Source organism: Phyllobates terribilis, unplaced genomic scaffold, assembly GCF_046119375.1.
Source record: "Phyllobates terribilis strain yellow unplaced genomic scaffold, ASM4611937v1 Scaffold_9__5_contigs__length_417890890, whole genome shotgun sequence".
NCBI classification, from domain to species: Eukaryota; Metazoa; Chordata; class Amphibia; order Anura; family Dendrobatidae; genus Phyllobates; species Phyllobates terribilis.
In genome coordinates, this window is record NW_027362769.1 from 231,233,998 (window position 1) to 231,251,893 (window position 17,896).

Consider the following 17,896-nt stretch of genomic DNA (forward strand, 5'->3'; position numbering starts at 1 on the left):
ATGATGGGCCTTCTTGGACATATTCTAGAGGCTGCTGTCATGAACCTCTTTATCCACCGGTGGTCAGCCAGGTTTTGGGTTACTGGGTTTTAATCCTTTAGATAGACCGTCCTGTAAAAAGTCCAATATCCTGGCAATATCAGGATGAACGGGATCGATGGGAGACGATCCATACCATGTGGAGAAGGTCTTCCATATTTTTAAATAAATGGCATTAGTGACCCGTTTCCTGCTTTTTTGTAGGGTGTTTATTACAACATCTGAGAGACCTTTGGACTTCAGGATTAAGGCCTCAGAAGCCAGGCTGCTAAGCATAAGCTGTGGGGAGCTGGATGAAATATTGGACCTTGACGGAGTAGATCGCGGTCCAGAGGCAGGATAAGAGGGCCCTATGGGTTTAGGAGGTTCAGAGCCCCAAACCAACTTCTCTTTGGCCATAGAGGGGCGATCAGAATGGTCCTGATCCTGTCCACTCTGATTTTTTTGTAAGGTCTTCGGTAGCAATGGAATTGGAGGGAATACGAAAGCCAACCAAAAGTTCCATGGGTGAGAAAACACATCTATCCTTGAATGGGTCTCTCTGGTGTCTATGAAGAAATATTGATTCACCTTTGTATTCTGTCGACTGGCAAACAGGTCTACACCTGGGTGAACCCATTTCCTGGTTATTCGCTGAAACATCTTTGAATTGAGGCTCCATTTTCCCGGATTTATTTGCATCCTGTTTAGGAAGTCTGCCTGAATATTGTCGGCTCCTCTCAGATGAAGGGATGATAGAGACAGGAGATGATGTTCTGCCCAGAAGAAAATTCTTGCTGAGACTTCTCGTAGGCTTCTGAACCTTGTACTGCCCTGATGACGAAGATGGGCCACCGTTGTCATGTTGTCGGAATAAATCATGACGTGAGTTCCCTGGAGAATGGGACCTGCTGCCTTCAAGGCCTCCTCTACCGCTCTCAGTTCTCTGAAATTTGAGGACTGGTCGTCCATCTCTTTGGGCCAGATTCCCTGGAAGATCTTCCGGAATATGACTGCTCCCCAACCTCTTTTGCTGGCGTCTGTTAGAGGAGAGATTGGGTGCTGAATCCACAAAACACCCTTGGTCAAATTTTCCAGGTTGAGCCACCAGTTGAGAGATACTTTCACATGCTGGGGAAGAGATATTTTTGAGTTGAGCATCTCTGGAGATTTGTCCCAACGAGAGAGGACGAAGTTCTGAAGGATTCTTGTGTGAGCCTGGGCCCAGGGGACTGCCTGGATACATGCCGTCATTGATCCTAGAACCGACATGGCGAACCTTATGGATACCGTCTTTTGGTTCTTTAGTATCTGGACCCTTGATCTCACATTTAATTGTTTGGATGTTGGTAGCAAGGACCTCGGATCTTGAGAATCTAAGAGGATTCCTAAGAAGACCTTTTGTGTAGATGGGGTAAGGTCTGATTTTTCCTGATTTATGATCCAGCCCAAGGACCCCAGGGTCTGTAAGACTAATTGAAGCTGCTCTTTGAGGACGGGAGTAGAAGGAGCCATGATGAGGAAGTCGTCTAGGTAAGGTACGATGCAGATATTTTTTACCCTGATGTATGCAACTACTTCCGCCATAATTTTTGTAAAGGTCCGGGTCGCTGAGGAGATGCCAAAGGGAAGGACTCTGAACTGGAAATGGCATACCGTCTGATGTATTGAGACCGCAAACCTCAGATATCGCTGGTAATCTGGGTGAATGGGCACATGGTAATATGCGTCTTTTAGGTCTACGGTAGCCATGACAACGTTTTTTCCGATCAGTGGGACAGTGGCTTTTACTGACTTAATTTTGAATCTTTGGTAAAGAATGTATTGATTTAGCCGCTTCAGGTTGATGATAACCCGGTGGGATAAGTTTGTTTTTTTTACCAGGAATAATCTTGAATAATGGCCCTTGCCCTGTTCTGCCTCTGGCACGGGGACAATTACTGCTGATGATAGCATCTGCTGGAGTTCTGATGTTAGAACCTTCTGGAGTTTTTGCTGATGGGAGAGATGCTACTTCCAATCTCTGAGGGGGAAAGGAGGAAAATTATATTTTTAATCCTGATCTGACTCAGTCTAGGATCTTGCGGTTTGATGTTATTCTCCGCCATAGCCTGAAGAATCCTGAGATTCTGTCTCCCACCTGTCAGAACGTTGGGATTGAAAAATGCTTCTACCTCTTCCTCCTTTGGGGTAGCTCTAGCGAAACAAATTACCCTTTCCTCTGTATGAGGGATTTTGTGTCTGAGGAGGACGAAATGGCCTCTTTTTGGGCGTTCTTGGTTCTGGGAGAGACTTCTTTTTATCGGATACCTTCTCCAATAAATCATCCAGTGCCGGACCAAAGACGTATTCTCCCTTGAAGGGTATGGAGCATAATTTGGTTTTAGATAAGATGTCACTGCTCCACATCTTTAACCACAGTGCCCTTCTTGCGGTACTGGAGAGAACCAAAGTTCTTGCTGCAATCCGGACGGATTCAGCGGAGGCATCCGCCAGGAATCCTGCTGCCTTTTGTAAGAGGGGCAGGGAGGCCAGAAGATCTTCTCTCGAGGTACCACCCTGGATATGATCCTCCAGCTGATGTAACCAGCGGAATAGGGTTCTTGTGACGTAGGTGGAAGCGACGTTCATCTTCAGGGCGGCAGCTGACGTCTCCCATGACTTCCTAAGTAGACTATCCATCTTGCGATCAAATGGACCTTTAAGCTGAGAAGAGTCTTCAAAGAATAAGGTCGTTTTTTTCCCCACTCTGGCCACCTGGATGTCGACTTTAGGCATCTCTGTCCAGCATTTAGAGACGTCCTCATTTAAGGGAAAGCGATTCTTTAGGTCAGATGGAATGTTCAGCTTCCTTTCTGGAAATTCCCATTCATCCAGAATTAAATTCTGGACGTTGTCATGAATAGGAAACACCATTTTCTTCCTTGATCTCAATCCCCCAAACATCTCGTCCTGGACCGTGCGAGACGTTTTCTCCTCTTCTAATCCCATTGTATTTCTGACAGCGAGTAGAAGTTCTTCAAGGTCATCTGAGGAGAAGAAAAACTTTCTATCATTCTGATCAGTATTATGGCCTGGAGTGACTTCACCTTCCTCTAACCATTCTTCAAAGGCTGAATTTTCTGCCTCTGAGTCTGAGGTATCTTCTGGGGCATACTTCCTCTTCCTGGATACCAGACCCAACAATGCAGACGAGCTGAAGGCTGCTATCAAAGCAACCTGGGCTTCCATAACACCTCAGCAGTGCCACAGGCTGATCGCCTCCATGCCACGCCGCATTGATGCAGTAATTGATACAAAAGGAGCCCCGACCAAGTATTGAGTGCATTTACTGAATATACGTTTCAGTAGGCCAACATTTCGGATTTTAAAAACATTTTTCAAGCTGTTATAAAGTATTCTAATTTACTGAGATAATGATTTGTGTTTTCATTGGCTGTAAGCCATAAGCATCAACATTAACAGAAATAAACATTAAATAGATCACTCTGATGTAATGACTATATAATATACGAGTTTCACTTTTTTGTATTGAAGAACTGAAATAAATTAACTTTTTGATGATATTCTAATTTAGTGAGATGCACCTGTATTCAAAAATTTTATTTAGAACATTTTAGAAGTTAAGAAGTGACAGGGCAAAAGTTATGTAAAACAGATTTATTTAAATAAAAAAAAAAATCTACAATTGTTAAAAATAAGAAGCATTAACTTTTAGGTAAGTTTCCAAAGCTGCATGTAAAAACATCGCCGGTGTCCCTGCACAAGCCCTCTCCCTCTTCCAGGAAAGGACGCCGACATGCACTCGCCCTCTCTGTTCTGGTCCCCACCGCATTGGCTTCCTCCCAGGACCTGTGCACAGCACGCAGGTCTCCTGGGAGTGTAAGTAAGGCACGTGCTCGCAGCTTCTTAAAGAAGGCAGCGCACATGCTTCTGAAACGTCCCCAGCCGATGGATGGGAGTCGTCTGATATTTAAGACACCCTCCCCTATAGAGAGGTGCCTTAGCAACATTAATTATCAGTGTGCAATCCTGCTACCTAGTTGTAAGGTCCCTGTACCTGTGCTCCCAGAATCTGATCCTGCCCGTCCTGTCTGAACTTGATCCGGTCCGTCCTGCTGTAACCTGTTCATGAGCCAGTCCTGCCTCTACCTAGCCCTGAGCCTGATCCACCTCGTCCGCACCTATACCGCTATGTTCACCTTTCCAGTCTGAACTAGCTCCTGTTATCCTGCACCAGAGTCCGCTCTGTGTTCCTGAACCTATGCTGTCCGTGCCTGATTCAGTATCTGCTCTGTCTACCAGCCATACAGTCCTATTCTGAACCTGCTCTGTCTATTCAGTTGTACGTCCTCCTGTTAACCAGTTCCTGGCTGATCCTGCTTCCCTGCACCTTTCAGGGGTCAGCTCTGGGGTCTGTCCTGGAGTAGCACCTGGCGTCCACCTGGGTTCAAGACTAACCACACCATCAGGGGCTCTAGTGAAGAACCAGGTGGTCATTAAATTACGCCCCTCCAGGCCCTCCCTGGACCGTGGCACAGTGGTTCCACAACCACATGCGTAACACTGCAAATCTTTAGCCATAAATGATAAAGCATTATCTGCTGTATACCATGGTCAGTGAATAGATGCGAGGTAGCGGCCAACATAAAACCGGTTACAGCAGCTTGAGTGCAGAAGTTTTCTAACTCGTGAAGACAGATAAAACTTCAGTGTGCACTAAGCTTTACAAAAAATAGCTCTTAAATCAGATATAAAACTTCAGGGTAATATAGCATTCTTATTTCCTTTATTACATAGTTATAAGACCACACACGCAAACACCAGGGCAAACAACATGCTCTGATGTAACAGTATATTATCCTTCTTGGTGTTTCAATTTCAATGTTGACAAGTGTACTGTATATATCAGGGGTCTCAAACTCAGCTGGGTATATGGGCCGCACACGGAAAAACATTTAATTTGGGGGGCCGCATTATTTGCAGGACAAAGTGACATTTTTAGGGATACCATTTTTTTTTTCTATACACCTTTTGAAAAGGTCCCCATATTGCAGACACGTCCCCCATCCAGGTCCCCATATTGCAGACACGTCCCCCATCCAGGTCCCCATATTGCAGACAAGTCCCCCATCCAGGTCCACCCCCCCCATACTGCGCACAGGTCCCCCCCCCCCCATATACTGCGCACAGGTCACCCCCCCCATATACTGCGCATAGGTCAACCCCCCCATATACTGCGCACAGGTCACCCCCCATATACTGCGCACAGGTCACCCCCCCCATATACTGCGCACAGATTCCCTCCCCCCCATATACTGTGCACAGGTTCCCCCCCCCCATATACTGTGCATAGGTCACCCCCCCAACATATACTGTGCACAGGGTCACCCCCCCATATACTGCGCACAGATTCCCTCCCCCCCATACACTGTGCACAGGTTCCCTCCCTCCCCATATACTGTGCATAGGTCACCCCCCCAACATATACTGTGCACAGGGTCACCCCCCCCCATATACTGCGCACAGGTCACTCCCCCCCATATACTGCACACAAGTCACCCCCCCATATACTGCGCACAGGTCAACCCCCCATATACTGCGCACAGATTTCCCCCCCCCCATATACTGCGCACAGATTCCCCCCCAACATATACTGTGCACAGGTTCCCTCCCCCCCCCCATCATATACTGTGCACAGGGTCACCCCCCCATATACTGCGCACAGATTCCCTCCCCCCCATACACGGTGCACAGGTTCCCTCCCTCCCCATATACTGTGCATAGGTCACCCCTCCAACATATACTGTGCACAGGGTCACCCCCCCATATACTGCGCACAGGTCACCCCCCCCATATACTGCACACAAGTCACCCCCCCCATATACTGCGCACAGATTCCCCCCCCCCCCCAACATATACTGTGCACAGGGTCACCCCCCCATATACTGCGCACAGGTCAACTCCCCCCATATACTGCGCACAGATTCCCCCCCAACATATACTGTGCACAGGTTCCCTCCCCCCCCCCCATCATATACTGTGCACAGGGTCACCCCCCTGGTATTTCACATAGACATGACAGAAAAAAAAAAAAAGATTCTTCTCACCTGTCCTCCGTTCCCTCGGCGTCCTTTCTGCACCTGTGGTCCGCAGTCACATAGACCCTGTAACGATCGCGGCTCTCTCCAGCAGCCGCCGATATCAGCGCTGTAATGCAGAATATTGCCACGCAGAGACCGGCTCTCTGCACAGCAATACCAGTGTCAGCCACCGGCCTATCAGAGTGACATCATACGCCGCTGCGCTGGTACGCAGATGTCAGCTGCTGGCCTCTGATAGGCCGGCGGCTGGCACTGGTATTGCTGTGCAGAGAGCCCGTCTCTGCGCGGCAATACACTGCACTACGGCACTGATGTCGGCGGCTGCTGGAGAGAGCAGCGATCGTTACAGGGTCTATGTGCCTGCGGGCCGCAAGAAGCAGCCGGAGGGGCCGCATGCGGCCCGCGGGCCGCGTGTTTGAGACCCCTGGTATATACGGTACCTTGAAACAGTATTCATACCCCATGAACTTTTCCAGATCTTTTCACATACCAACACAAAGTAGCAAGTATTTGTGAAGTGTAAAGGAAACTATACATGGCTTTCTAAATATCTGAAAAAATATAAATAGGAAAATTGTGACGTGCATTTGTATTCAGCCCCCCTGAGTCAATAACTGCAGCAAGTCTTTTGGGGTCTGTCTCTACTAGCTTTCCACATCTAGAGGCTGACTTTTTGCCCATTCTGCTTTGCAAACTAGCTGTAGGTCAGCGAGATTAGATGGAGGCGTCTGAACAGCAATTTTCAAGTCTTACCATTGATTCTCAATGGGATTTAGGTCTGGACTGTGGGCGGGCCCTTCACACACATGAATATGCTTTAACCCCTTAAGCCCCGCGGGTGGTTTGCACGTTAATGACCGGGCCAATTTTTACAATTCTGACCACTGTCACTTTATGAGGTAATTACTCTGGAACGCTTCAACGGATCCCCCTGATTCTGAGACTGTTTTTTCATGACATATTGTACTTCATGATTGTGGAAAAATTTCTTCGATATCACTTGCGTTTATTTGTGAAAAAAACGGAAATTTGGCAAAAATTTTGAAAATTTTGCAATTTTCAAAATTTGAATTTTTAAGCCCTGAAATCAGAGCGATATGTCACACAAAATAGTTAATAAATAACATTTCCCACATGTCTACTTTACATCAGCACAATTTTGGAACCAAAATTTTTTTTTGTTAGGGAGCTATAAGGGTTAAAAGTTGACCAGCGATTTCTCATTTTTCCAACAAAATTTACAAAACCATTTTTTTAGGGACCACATCACATTTGAAGTCACTTTGAGAGGTCTTTATGACAGAAAATACCCAAAAGTGACACCATTCTAAAAACTGCACCCCTCAAGGTGCTCAAAACCACATTCAAGAACTTTATTAACCCTTCAGGTGCTTCATAGGAATTTTTTGAATGTGGAAGAAAAAAATGAACATTTAACTTTTTTCACAAAAATGTTACTTTAGACCCAATTTTTTTTATTTTCACAGGGGTAACAAGAAAAAATGGACCGCAAAATTTGTTGTGCAATTTCCCCTGGGCACGCAGATACCCAATATTTGGGGAAAAAACACTGTTTGGGCGCACTGTAGGGCTCGGAAGGGAAGGAGCGCCATTTGACTTTTTGATTGTAAAATTTGCTTGAAAAATTAGCGGACACCATGTTGCGTTTAGAGAGCCCCTGTGTGCCCAAACACCTGGGGTTCCAAGTGCTCACTATTCATCTAGATAGGTGCCTTGGGGGGTCTAGTTTCCAAAATGGGGTCACTTGTCGGGGAGCTCCAAAGTTTGGGCACAGAGGGGCTCTCCAAACGCAATGTGGTGTCCGCTAACAATTTGAGCCGATTTTCCATTCAATTTGTTAGCGGATACCATGTTGCATTTAGAGAGTCCCTGCGTGCCCAAACATTGGAGCTCCCCCACAAGTGACCCCATTTTGGAAACTAGACCCCCCAAGGCACCTATCTAGATTCATAGTGAGCACTTGGAACCCCAGGTGCTTCACAAATTGATTCATAAAAATGAAAAAGTGTTTTTCTTTTCACTTTTTCATTTTTACGAATCAATTTGTGAAGCACCTGGGGATTCCAAGTGCTCACTATGAATCTAGATAGGTGCCTTGGGGGGTCTAGTTTCCAAAATGGGGTCACTTGTGGGGGAGCTCCAAAGTTTGGGCACACAGGGGCTCTCCAAACGCAACATGGAGTCCGCTAACAATTTGAGCCGATTTTCCATTCAATTTGTTAGCGGACACCATGTCGCGTTTGGAGAGCCCGTGATGTGCCTAAACAGTGGAGCTCCCCCACAAGTGTCCAAACTATACCCCTCAAGGATTTTATTAAGGTGTATAGTGAACATTTTGAACCCAGAGGTACGGCACAGAATTTGTTTACATTAGGTCATCATATTGAATAAGTTGTCATTATTCTTGAGCGCAAGTGCTCGCTACTTGAGTTTGCATCGGGTACTCAGGTATGCACCATGTACAGCGTGTGCTCGAGTGACATGCTCGAGTCCCTGCTCCGCATGTTTCACAGTTATTAGACACCCAAAAAAAAACATGCGGGGATCGCTCGTGCATGGCAGGCAATCCCCGTAAAGTTTTTTGGCCGCGAACCATATGGGGCAGAGACTCGAGCATGTCACTCAAATACCCACGATACTCAATGCATACCAGAGCACCCGATGCAAACTCAAGTAGCGAGCACTTGCTCTCAACACTAGTCGCCATATCGTCATCTTTTTTTCTTACTTTTGAAAAAAATCCCAACCCCAGCCCTAGCCCCAGCACAACCCTAGCCCCAGCACAACCCTAGCCCCAGCACAACCCTAGCCCCAAACCCAGCCCTAACCCTAGCCCTAACCCTAGCCCAATCCTAACCCAAGAGTTTATTTTTGACGCCGTTCCTTGTGCGGTATAAGTGATTAGACGACTTTATTCTTCGGGTCGGTGTGATTACAGCAATGCCAGAATCATATGGGGTTTTTATGACTGACAGCTGTCACACACTAAAAGACGCATTTTTTGTAAAATCTAGTTTTTGCATCGCCATATTTTGAGAGCTACAATTTTTCCAGATTTTGGCAGACAGTCATGTGACGGCTCGTTTTTTGCGGGATGACTTGACGTTGTTATTGGTGCCATTTTCAGGCACGTGACATTTTTTGATCGCTTTCTATTCCGATTTTTGGGAGGCAGAATAAACAAAAACCAACAATTCAGGAATTGGTTTTTTTTTTGTTTTTTTTTATTCTGTTCCGCGTGTGGTAAAATTGATGAGGTAGCTTTATTCTTCGGGTCAGTACGTTTACAGCGGTACCACATTTGTATCATTTTTCTATGTTTTGGCGCTTATACACAATAAAAGCTATTTTATAGAAAAAAATATTTTTTAGTATCGCTTTATTCTGAGAGCTATAACTTTTTTATTTTTCGGCTGATGGAGCTGTATGGCGGCTTGTTTTTTGCGGGACGAGATGACGTTTTCAGCGGTATCATTTTTATTTATATGTGTCTTTTTGATCGCGTGTTATTCCACTTTTTGTTTGGCGGTATGGTGATAAAGCATTGTTTTTTGCTTCGTTTTTTTTTTTTTTACCGTGTTCACTGAAGGGGTTAACTAGTGGGACAGTTTTATAGGTCAGGTTGTTCCGGACGCGGCGATACCAAATATGTGTACTTTTATTGTTTTTTTTTAATTTTTTTTATAATAATATTTATTGATGGGTACATTATATTTTTATTTTTGGTGTATTATTTTTTTTATTTTTTTATAATATTTTTGCACATTTTTTTTTTTTTTCCCACTTTCACACAGTTTATACACTTTATTACTTTGTCCCACTCTGGGACTTTCACTTTTTTTTTCTGATCGCCTGCATGGCAGAGGAATGGAGCACCATCCCTATGCCATGAAGGCTGTCAGAAGTGCACAGTGTGAAGATTGCTTGGAGATGCACTGCGCATGTCCAAGCAATCTTCCTGCTCTCTGGTGACCCGGATGTTGTCATGACGACATCGGGTCGTCATGGCAACACCCGGGAAGCCTTTGCAGACTGCGCTGGAAGCCGGAAGAGGAGGTGAGTATCGGCGATCACCTCCCCTTGCCCCCGCAATGCCGCGATCGACTTCGATCGCAGCATCGCGGGGGTTAATGTGCTGGGAGCGGTGCAGGACCGCTCCCTGCACATAGTACCGGGTGTCAGCTGTGACAATCAGCTGACACCCGGCGGCGATCACGCCCGCACAGCCTGTGTGCGCGCGCGATCGCGATGACGTACTAATACGGGTCTGGCTCTTAAGTCCCAGGGCACAGACGCGTATTAGTACGTCAGATGTTATTAAGGGGTTAATCTAAACCATCCATTGTAGCTCTGGTAGTCTGTTTAGAGTCATTAATTAACCAATACACGGGCCAAATAAGTATTTATTTGGAATACCCCCAAACAATACAATATATAATCCTATTCAAAAAAGCCTCCTTTTTTAATAAGATTAGAAGTATGTTTAGGGTCCTTGTCCTGTTAGATGGTAACTCTATGCCCCAGTCTCAAGTCTTTTTCAGGCTCTAACAGGTTTTCCTCCAGAATTACCCTGTATCTAGCTCCATCCATCTTCCCATCAACTCTGACCAGCTTCTCTATCCCCGCTAAAGAAAAGTATCCCCACAGCATGATGCTGCCAACACCATGTTTGACAGTAGGGATGGTGTTTTCAGGGTGATGTGCAATGTTAGTTTTCCAAAACACATAACATTTTGCATTTAGCCCAAAAAGTTCTACGTTGGTCTTATCTGACCAGAGCAACTTCTTCCATTTGCTAGCTTTCTCACCTACAAAACTTTTTGTAAACTGCAAAAGGGACTTCTTATGGCTTGCTTTCAAAAATGGCTTTCTTCTTGCCCCTTTTCCATAAAGGCCACATTTGTGGAGTATACAACTATTAGTTGTCCTTTCGACGGATTCTCCCACCTGAGCTGTGGATCTCTGCAGCTCCTCCAGAGTGACCATGGGCCTTTTGGCTACTTCTCTAATTTGTGCTCTCTTGCTTGGGATGTCAGTTTATGTAAAAGGCCAAGTCTTGGTAGTTTTGTAGCTGTGCAATACTCCTTCTATTTTTGAATGATGGATTGAACGGTGCTCCATGAGATGTTTAGAGCTTTAGGTATTTTTTTTTATATAACCTAACCCTGCTTTACTCTTCTGCACAACTTTATCCCTGACCCGTCTGGTGTGTTCCTTGGTTTTTATGATGCCGTTTGATCCCTAATATTCTCAAATAAACCTATGAGGCCTTCACAGAACAGCTGTATTTATACTGAAAATAAATTACACACAGGTGGACTTAATGTACTAATTATGTGACTTCCATAATGTGTTTTTTCATTGAAGACAAATTAAATGAAGATAATAATACCAACGAATTTGTGATTGCAATCATTTTCAGGAAGAAACTGAGTATTATCTGACAGAATTGCAGGGGTGCCAATACTTTTGGCCACTACTGTACTTAAGTTTGTGGGTGTAATGGGAAAAAATTTGGAAAAGTTCACAAGGTATGAATACTTTTCCAAGGCACTGTAGATGAAGATGAATCAAAAATTATCCACACTCTGGCTGTAGAATTTACATTTAGCAACTTTCAGAAAAAGACAAATACATCATTTTTTAACATAATCTTTCTGCTTTTCAAAACAATCCACAGAATAAACCACTGTTGGCTGAATGTGTTATAACAGAACTTGTGCTGGGCCGTATAGTTGTAATACTACAGTTCTATTCACCAGAGCGGTCACTCAAGGAGGCAAGCCCGCCTTTCTAGAAACCAGGAAGTAAGGAAATAAGGAGAACAAATTGCCCAAAAGACAAATTGAGAATACTCCTTTAATAGATAATTGTATGCTTCCAATTATGTGTAATATTTTGGGAAAGGCCCTATTTTGATCCATCATGACACTTTACCAGTGCACAAACCAAGGTCCATGAAAATATAGTTTGGCAAGTTGCGTGTAAGAACTTAAATAGTCTCCCAAGCCCTGAACAAATCCCGGCAGCATAGAGTTGGAGGCGAAGGAGACCAAACAGTGATCCACCTGGGCACTAAATTCTGAATGGTACAGAATTTCTTTACCGCCACCACCCCTGCGCGCCCCCTGCTATCAAATGATCCGATGAATGCCACTTCGAACTGTATAGGTTGATACTCTTGCACAGCTGGCAGGCCTATGTGGTTCCTCCCAATCACATTCCATCGGTGGGCTGAAGGCTGTCAGCATCCTGGTGAAGGTGGCATAACGCCTGTAATGGCCCACTTGCAGTGGAGGACTTGATGGCTGTCATTAGGGGATGATCAGATTATGAGAGTATAAGCTAGTTCTTTTGCGCGTGGTGCAGCATAAAAAATGTCATTATATTTAAATGGGAAATGATGGGGCATTATTACTTTAAGTGGGCACTGAGGGGGTGCTCAGTGGGCATTTTTCATTTTTATGGGGTCATCATTACTGTCTAGGCATAAATGGGGCTTAATTACTTTTTTTAGGGAGCATATGGGGGCATTATTGGTTTCTATGGAGCATACAAAGGGTCATTATTGCTGTCTGTAGGGCACATGGGGCACATACTGTATGTATGAGCAGAAATGGAACAACAGCCAGTGAATTTGGGTTAGCAACAGGATAGGAAATTTGTGGAGGCTGGGAATAAGTGGGGATGGTGCTAGAAATGTGAGAATGAAAATGCATCCATGTTACAGACTCTGTAGTAAAAGTGAAGAAGTCGTCATGGCAGTCTGAGCCAGGCAGCACAGATGGGGAAAATTAGCAACTTCAATCGGAAAGAATGTCAACTATAAGTCACTAAATACTTACACCACTCTCTCCTTCAAACCACATATCCAAGCCCTTTCCACTCCCTACCAACTCAAACTCTAAAATGTTTCCCAGATCCGTACATTCTTTATCCAAGAATCTGCAAAAACCCTAGTGCATGACCTCATCATTTCCCGCTTTGACTACTGCAACCTCCTGCTTTGTAGCCTCCCTTCTAACACTCTCGCACCCCTACAGTCTATCCTAAACTCTGCTGCCCAACTAATCCACCTGTCCCCCCGCTACTCCCCGGCCTCTCCTCTCTGTCAATCCTTTCACTGGCTCCCCATTGCCCAGAGACTCCAGTTGAAAACCCTAACCATGACATACAAAGCCATCCACAACCTGTTTCCTCCATACATCTGTGACCTAGTTTCCCGTTATTTACCTGCACGCAACATCCGATCCTCACAAGAGCTCCTTCTCTACTCCCCTCTTCCCACAATCACATACAAGATTTCTCCCGTGCATCCCCCCCTCGAACTCTCTACCCCAACATTTCAGACTCTCGCCTACTGTGGAAACCTTCAAGAGGAACCTGAAGACCCACCTCTTCCGACAAGCCTACAACCTGCACTAACCCTCACTCAACCATACCGCTGTACGACCAGCTCTACCCTCACCTACTGTATCCTCCTCCATCCCCTGTAGATTGTGAGCCCTCGCGGGTAGGGACCTCTCTCCTCCTGGCTGACTTGTATTGTTCATGATTACTGTACTTGTTTTTTTTTATTATGTATACCCCTTTTCACATGTAAAGCACCATGATAATACTATAAACAACTGTACTGTTGGGCAGAAATTGTAGCTACCACTATATGGTCAATGTATAGTGATACTATTGGTCATTTTACAGTGGTTTTTGTAAATTTAGTAACAGTTTGGTGGTATAATTCAGTTAGAGGGCACAAAATACTTGCCTTGTTCTGGGAGCTAGGCACCCCATGCTACGCACTGCCTCAATCCCATTGAATCCTTTAAGGATGAAGTAAAGTGGAGTTTGCAAGACAGGCCCTCTTGTCAATCAAATACCTTTATTAATTTATCTTATTTTACTCGCTTATATAACACCCATACAAACACGGGGAGAACATACAAACTCCTTGCAGATGTTGTTCTTGGTGGGATTTGACCCCAGGAACCCAGCGCTGCAAAGCTGCAGAGCTAACCACTGGGCCCTTCTGAATAAATCTGAAAAAAAGCCTTCCCAGATGTATGGAAGCTGTTATAGATGTAAGGAACTGACTCCATATTAATGCTTATGGATTTAAATTGAGATGTCATAAAAGCTCCTGTAGGAGTAATGTGTATGTGTCCCAATACTTGTGTCTATATAGTGTATATATAAATCGCTGAGCTCTTGTCCATTACTGTTTTAGCCCTTTCATTAAAGAAAAAGTGTTTGTGTTATTCTACTTTGTAGTCGACCAACTATTCGATTTTCTCACCTTCAGTCTCACAAAGAGTTTTTGCTCCTTTTGAGCCAACCTCTCCAGCTTTTGCCTTATCAGGGTCTTCATGGCCATCCTCGGTGGGTCTGTCCTCCTCTTCTTCCTCACCAACATTTTTGTAGTTCGGCCTCTTTTGCAGCTTCTTTTTGCCTCTCTGCCGGTTAATCTCAAGGGATTTCTCTAGACTCTCTTGAGGCTTTATGAAACGTCTAATGCTGGATTCTCCCTGAAATAAAATGCAAAAAGTAACAAATTATAACAAAAATGAATGAGAATAAAGAAATGTAAAATGTCAGAAATGGGATGACCTGCAATATCAGACACATCGCAGGAGAGGTAGATAAGAAACCTTTGCAGCTCAGTCCCTCTCAGCTTTTTCCTAAGCTTCACCTCTTGTGGTCTGCACCTAGACAGAGTGTGAATGTCACGGGTGTGTCAGAAGTGACAGAGAGTCGCCTTGCAGTTGGTTGCAGGAGATCTCTACGTTTGGCATTACAGACATCTTCTTAGAGGCTGTCTCTAGGACACAGTGGCTACCTCCCTCTGGCTAATTAACACCCTGCCTGGGTGTATAAATACCTGCTGTGTTTCAGAGGGAGGTGCTGGCGATATCCATTACTACCTGTGAAGGCTTTAGCAAGAGCAGTACTTTGTCCTCTCTGGAGCTTGAGGACATATGCGCATTTGTCTGGAGACGTCTAAAGCTAAGCAATTTCCCCTGTTTGTTTACCTTTGTTGTCTATAGTGTTTAGTGGAGATCAACTAGTGCTCCTCTCCTCCATTCCCTAGCCATAGCCATACGCCAGGGAAAGACAGGGCGAGACATGCGTGCGGCGATTGGTGAAGAGCCAATACAGGGACGTTCGGCGAGACAGGGTAACGCTAGATCAACCTAGGAGGTCTCTACTTCCCTCCTTACCCTAGAGTCTGGGCTCCCTTTCCCTCTTCCATTTGTGTTGCACCAAGTCTTTCCCATACCTTGCGTGACAGTGAACAACCCTTTAAAGAGTAACCGCCATTTTATTTTTTTGGTTTTCATAAATCGATTACACATGGTAACAAGATACTTTGTAATATATCTTTTTAGAGAAATCAGATTCTCCGTCCTCCAGCACTGATCAATCAATCAATCTCAAAATTCTTTATGCATGGGTAAAATGTGTCTTCAGAATACAGATTTTCCTATTTCTGAAATAGGAGATACCAGTTGGTGCTCATAAAGCTCTATGGAGAACATTAAAGAGAATCTGTCAGGAGGGTTTGCTATGTAATCTGAGAGCATCATAGTGTAGGAGTTGAGAGGCTGATTCCAGTGAAGTGTCATTTATTAGGCTGTGTGTTGTAGTTTCAATACAATCAGCATTTTATCAGCAGGAGATTATCACTACAGGATTACAGTTCCCAGTCAGGCTAATCTGTGTAATCCCGCCCCCAAAGCTGATTGGCAGTTTTCTTTGTGCACTGCAAGCTGCCAGAGTTGTGGGCAGGATTATACACAGCCCAGAAGTCTTTACTCTGCTACATCTACATCAGACAAACAGGGATTTTATCAAAACTGCACCAAGCAGCCCAGTAAGTGACACATCCCTCGAATCAGGTTTTCTTGCCCTAGATTATGGTGCTCTCAGATTATATGGGAAATAGCAGCTGACAGATTGTAAGTACACAGTGCTATATAATATGATGATTGCAGTAGTGCTTCTTTAAGCTTTGTTCACACTTGCATCATGGATTCCTTTTATAATGAAAACCACAAAGAAATGCCTGATTCGTTATGCAACAGATTCCATGGTGCGCAAAAAACCCTACTGGCTCTAATTGAAACCTACTGACCGAGGATTTCAGAAAATCGTTTATAGCCTTTGCTCATCGGCCTTATGGACGGCCAATGGAATTTAGACAAGGGAAATGCACTGGAAAAAAAAATGGCACTCTACCTATAAAAAAAAGTCTACAAAATCCAAGCAAGTTTCCATTGTGAACCCAGAATTGCTATTTTCGGTGTTTAGGTGTATTCACGTGCACCGGTGGTGTGCTGTGCAGTCACCGGTGAAGCCCACACAACCAAAGAACTGCATCAAAAAAGGTTGCACACTACTGGCAGCCATAAATACACCTATGGGACATAAGGAGATGGCAAAGTCTCATTATAACCACAAACTAGAAAAAAAGAGCCTCACACGGATATATTTCAGGTACTGTAGGTACTGTGGGGGCTGAGATGTCACAAGTGTAATAAATCGAGTTCTTTTACCGCATACAGTTCACATATGACTTTTCTCTGTGTGACATATCACTAACTAGCTTTTTCTCAGCAGAAGACCCTCATTCTTTCCATATTACGCCTTAAATCAGTTTAGTGTAAAGATATAGGTAAGTCAATCAGACGGTGAGAACGACATAAACTGAACAAAGAGACCAGCTGATGGAAAAAGAAAGTTCCACACATTTCTGAAATCTAGCATCAAGTTTCACAGTGTTGATTACAATGGGGTGCGCTGATTATTCCGTACATTTTATGTGAATTTAGCGTATTGCCCACCCCCTCTGAGCTCCAGAATTATCTACTTATGTTGAATCTTCGTGGCAACAAGTGGGTGAGATTGACCCATTTTTTAATGTGCACTGTTAATATTGAGCACCTTTATTTAGAATTATGGACCTTATTTTAGGGTTCGGTTTAATCTGATAAGTGCCAAATATAGAGGATGACAAGCGACCCAAATAAGCAATTTTAATAAACATTTGGATTCCAACTGATATAACAATTTTGTAGCTACCATCTTTCCTTAAGCCCCCGTCTCACATAGCGAGATCGCTAGCGAGATCGCTGCTGTGTCACGGTTTTGGTGACGCAACAGCGACCTCACCAGCGATGTCGCTATGTGTGACACTTTGCAACGATCAGGCCCCTGCTGTGAGGTCGCTGATCGCTGCAAAGTGTCCTGGACCATTTTTTGGTCGTTGCCCTCCCGCTGGTCAGCACACATCGCTGTGTGTGACCAGCGGGAGCAGCGATCAGGCTGGTAACCATGATAAACATCGGGTTACTAGGGGCACACGCGCACCTTGTAACTTGCTGTTTATCATGGTTGCGAGCCTGCTAAAGTGAGCGGTAACTTCCCGCTCACCGTAGCAGAGTGGTAACCATGATAAACAACGGGTTACTAGGTGCGCATGTGCCCCTAGTAACTCGATGTTTATCATGGTTACGAGACTGCTAAAGTGAGCGGTAACCTCCCGCTCACCGTAGCAGAGTGGTAACCATGATAAACAGCGGGTTACAAGGTGCGCGTGTGCCGCTAGTAACCCGATGTTTATCATGGTTACCAGCCTGCTCCTGCTTCAGCAAGCTGGTAACCAGGAGCAGGACATCGTGGAAAGATTCTTTCCACGATGTCGCTGCTCCACTGATCGTTTGTGAGCCTGCCTATTTGACAGCTCACCAGCGACCACA

The 17,896-nt window shown here is 44.8% G+C and overlaps 1 protein-coding gene across 9 annotated transcripts in view; it reads right to left on the reverse strand.

The window, feature by feature from the left end:
• CLEC16A (C-type lectin domain containing 16A) overlaps positions 1 to 17,896 on the reverse strand; it is a 293,814-nt gene that overhangs the window by 192,409 nt on the left and 83,509 nt on the right. For all 9 annotated transcript variants that reach the window (XM_073647735.1, XM_073647726.1, XM_073647727.1 and 6 more), the window contains exon 10: positions 14,437 to 14,665. In XM_073647735.1, the coding sequence (XP_073503836.1) occupies positions 14,437 to 14,665 (229 nt within the window). The remainder of the gene's footprint in view (positions 1 to 14,436; positions 14,666 to 17,896) is intronic.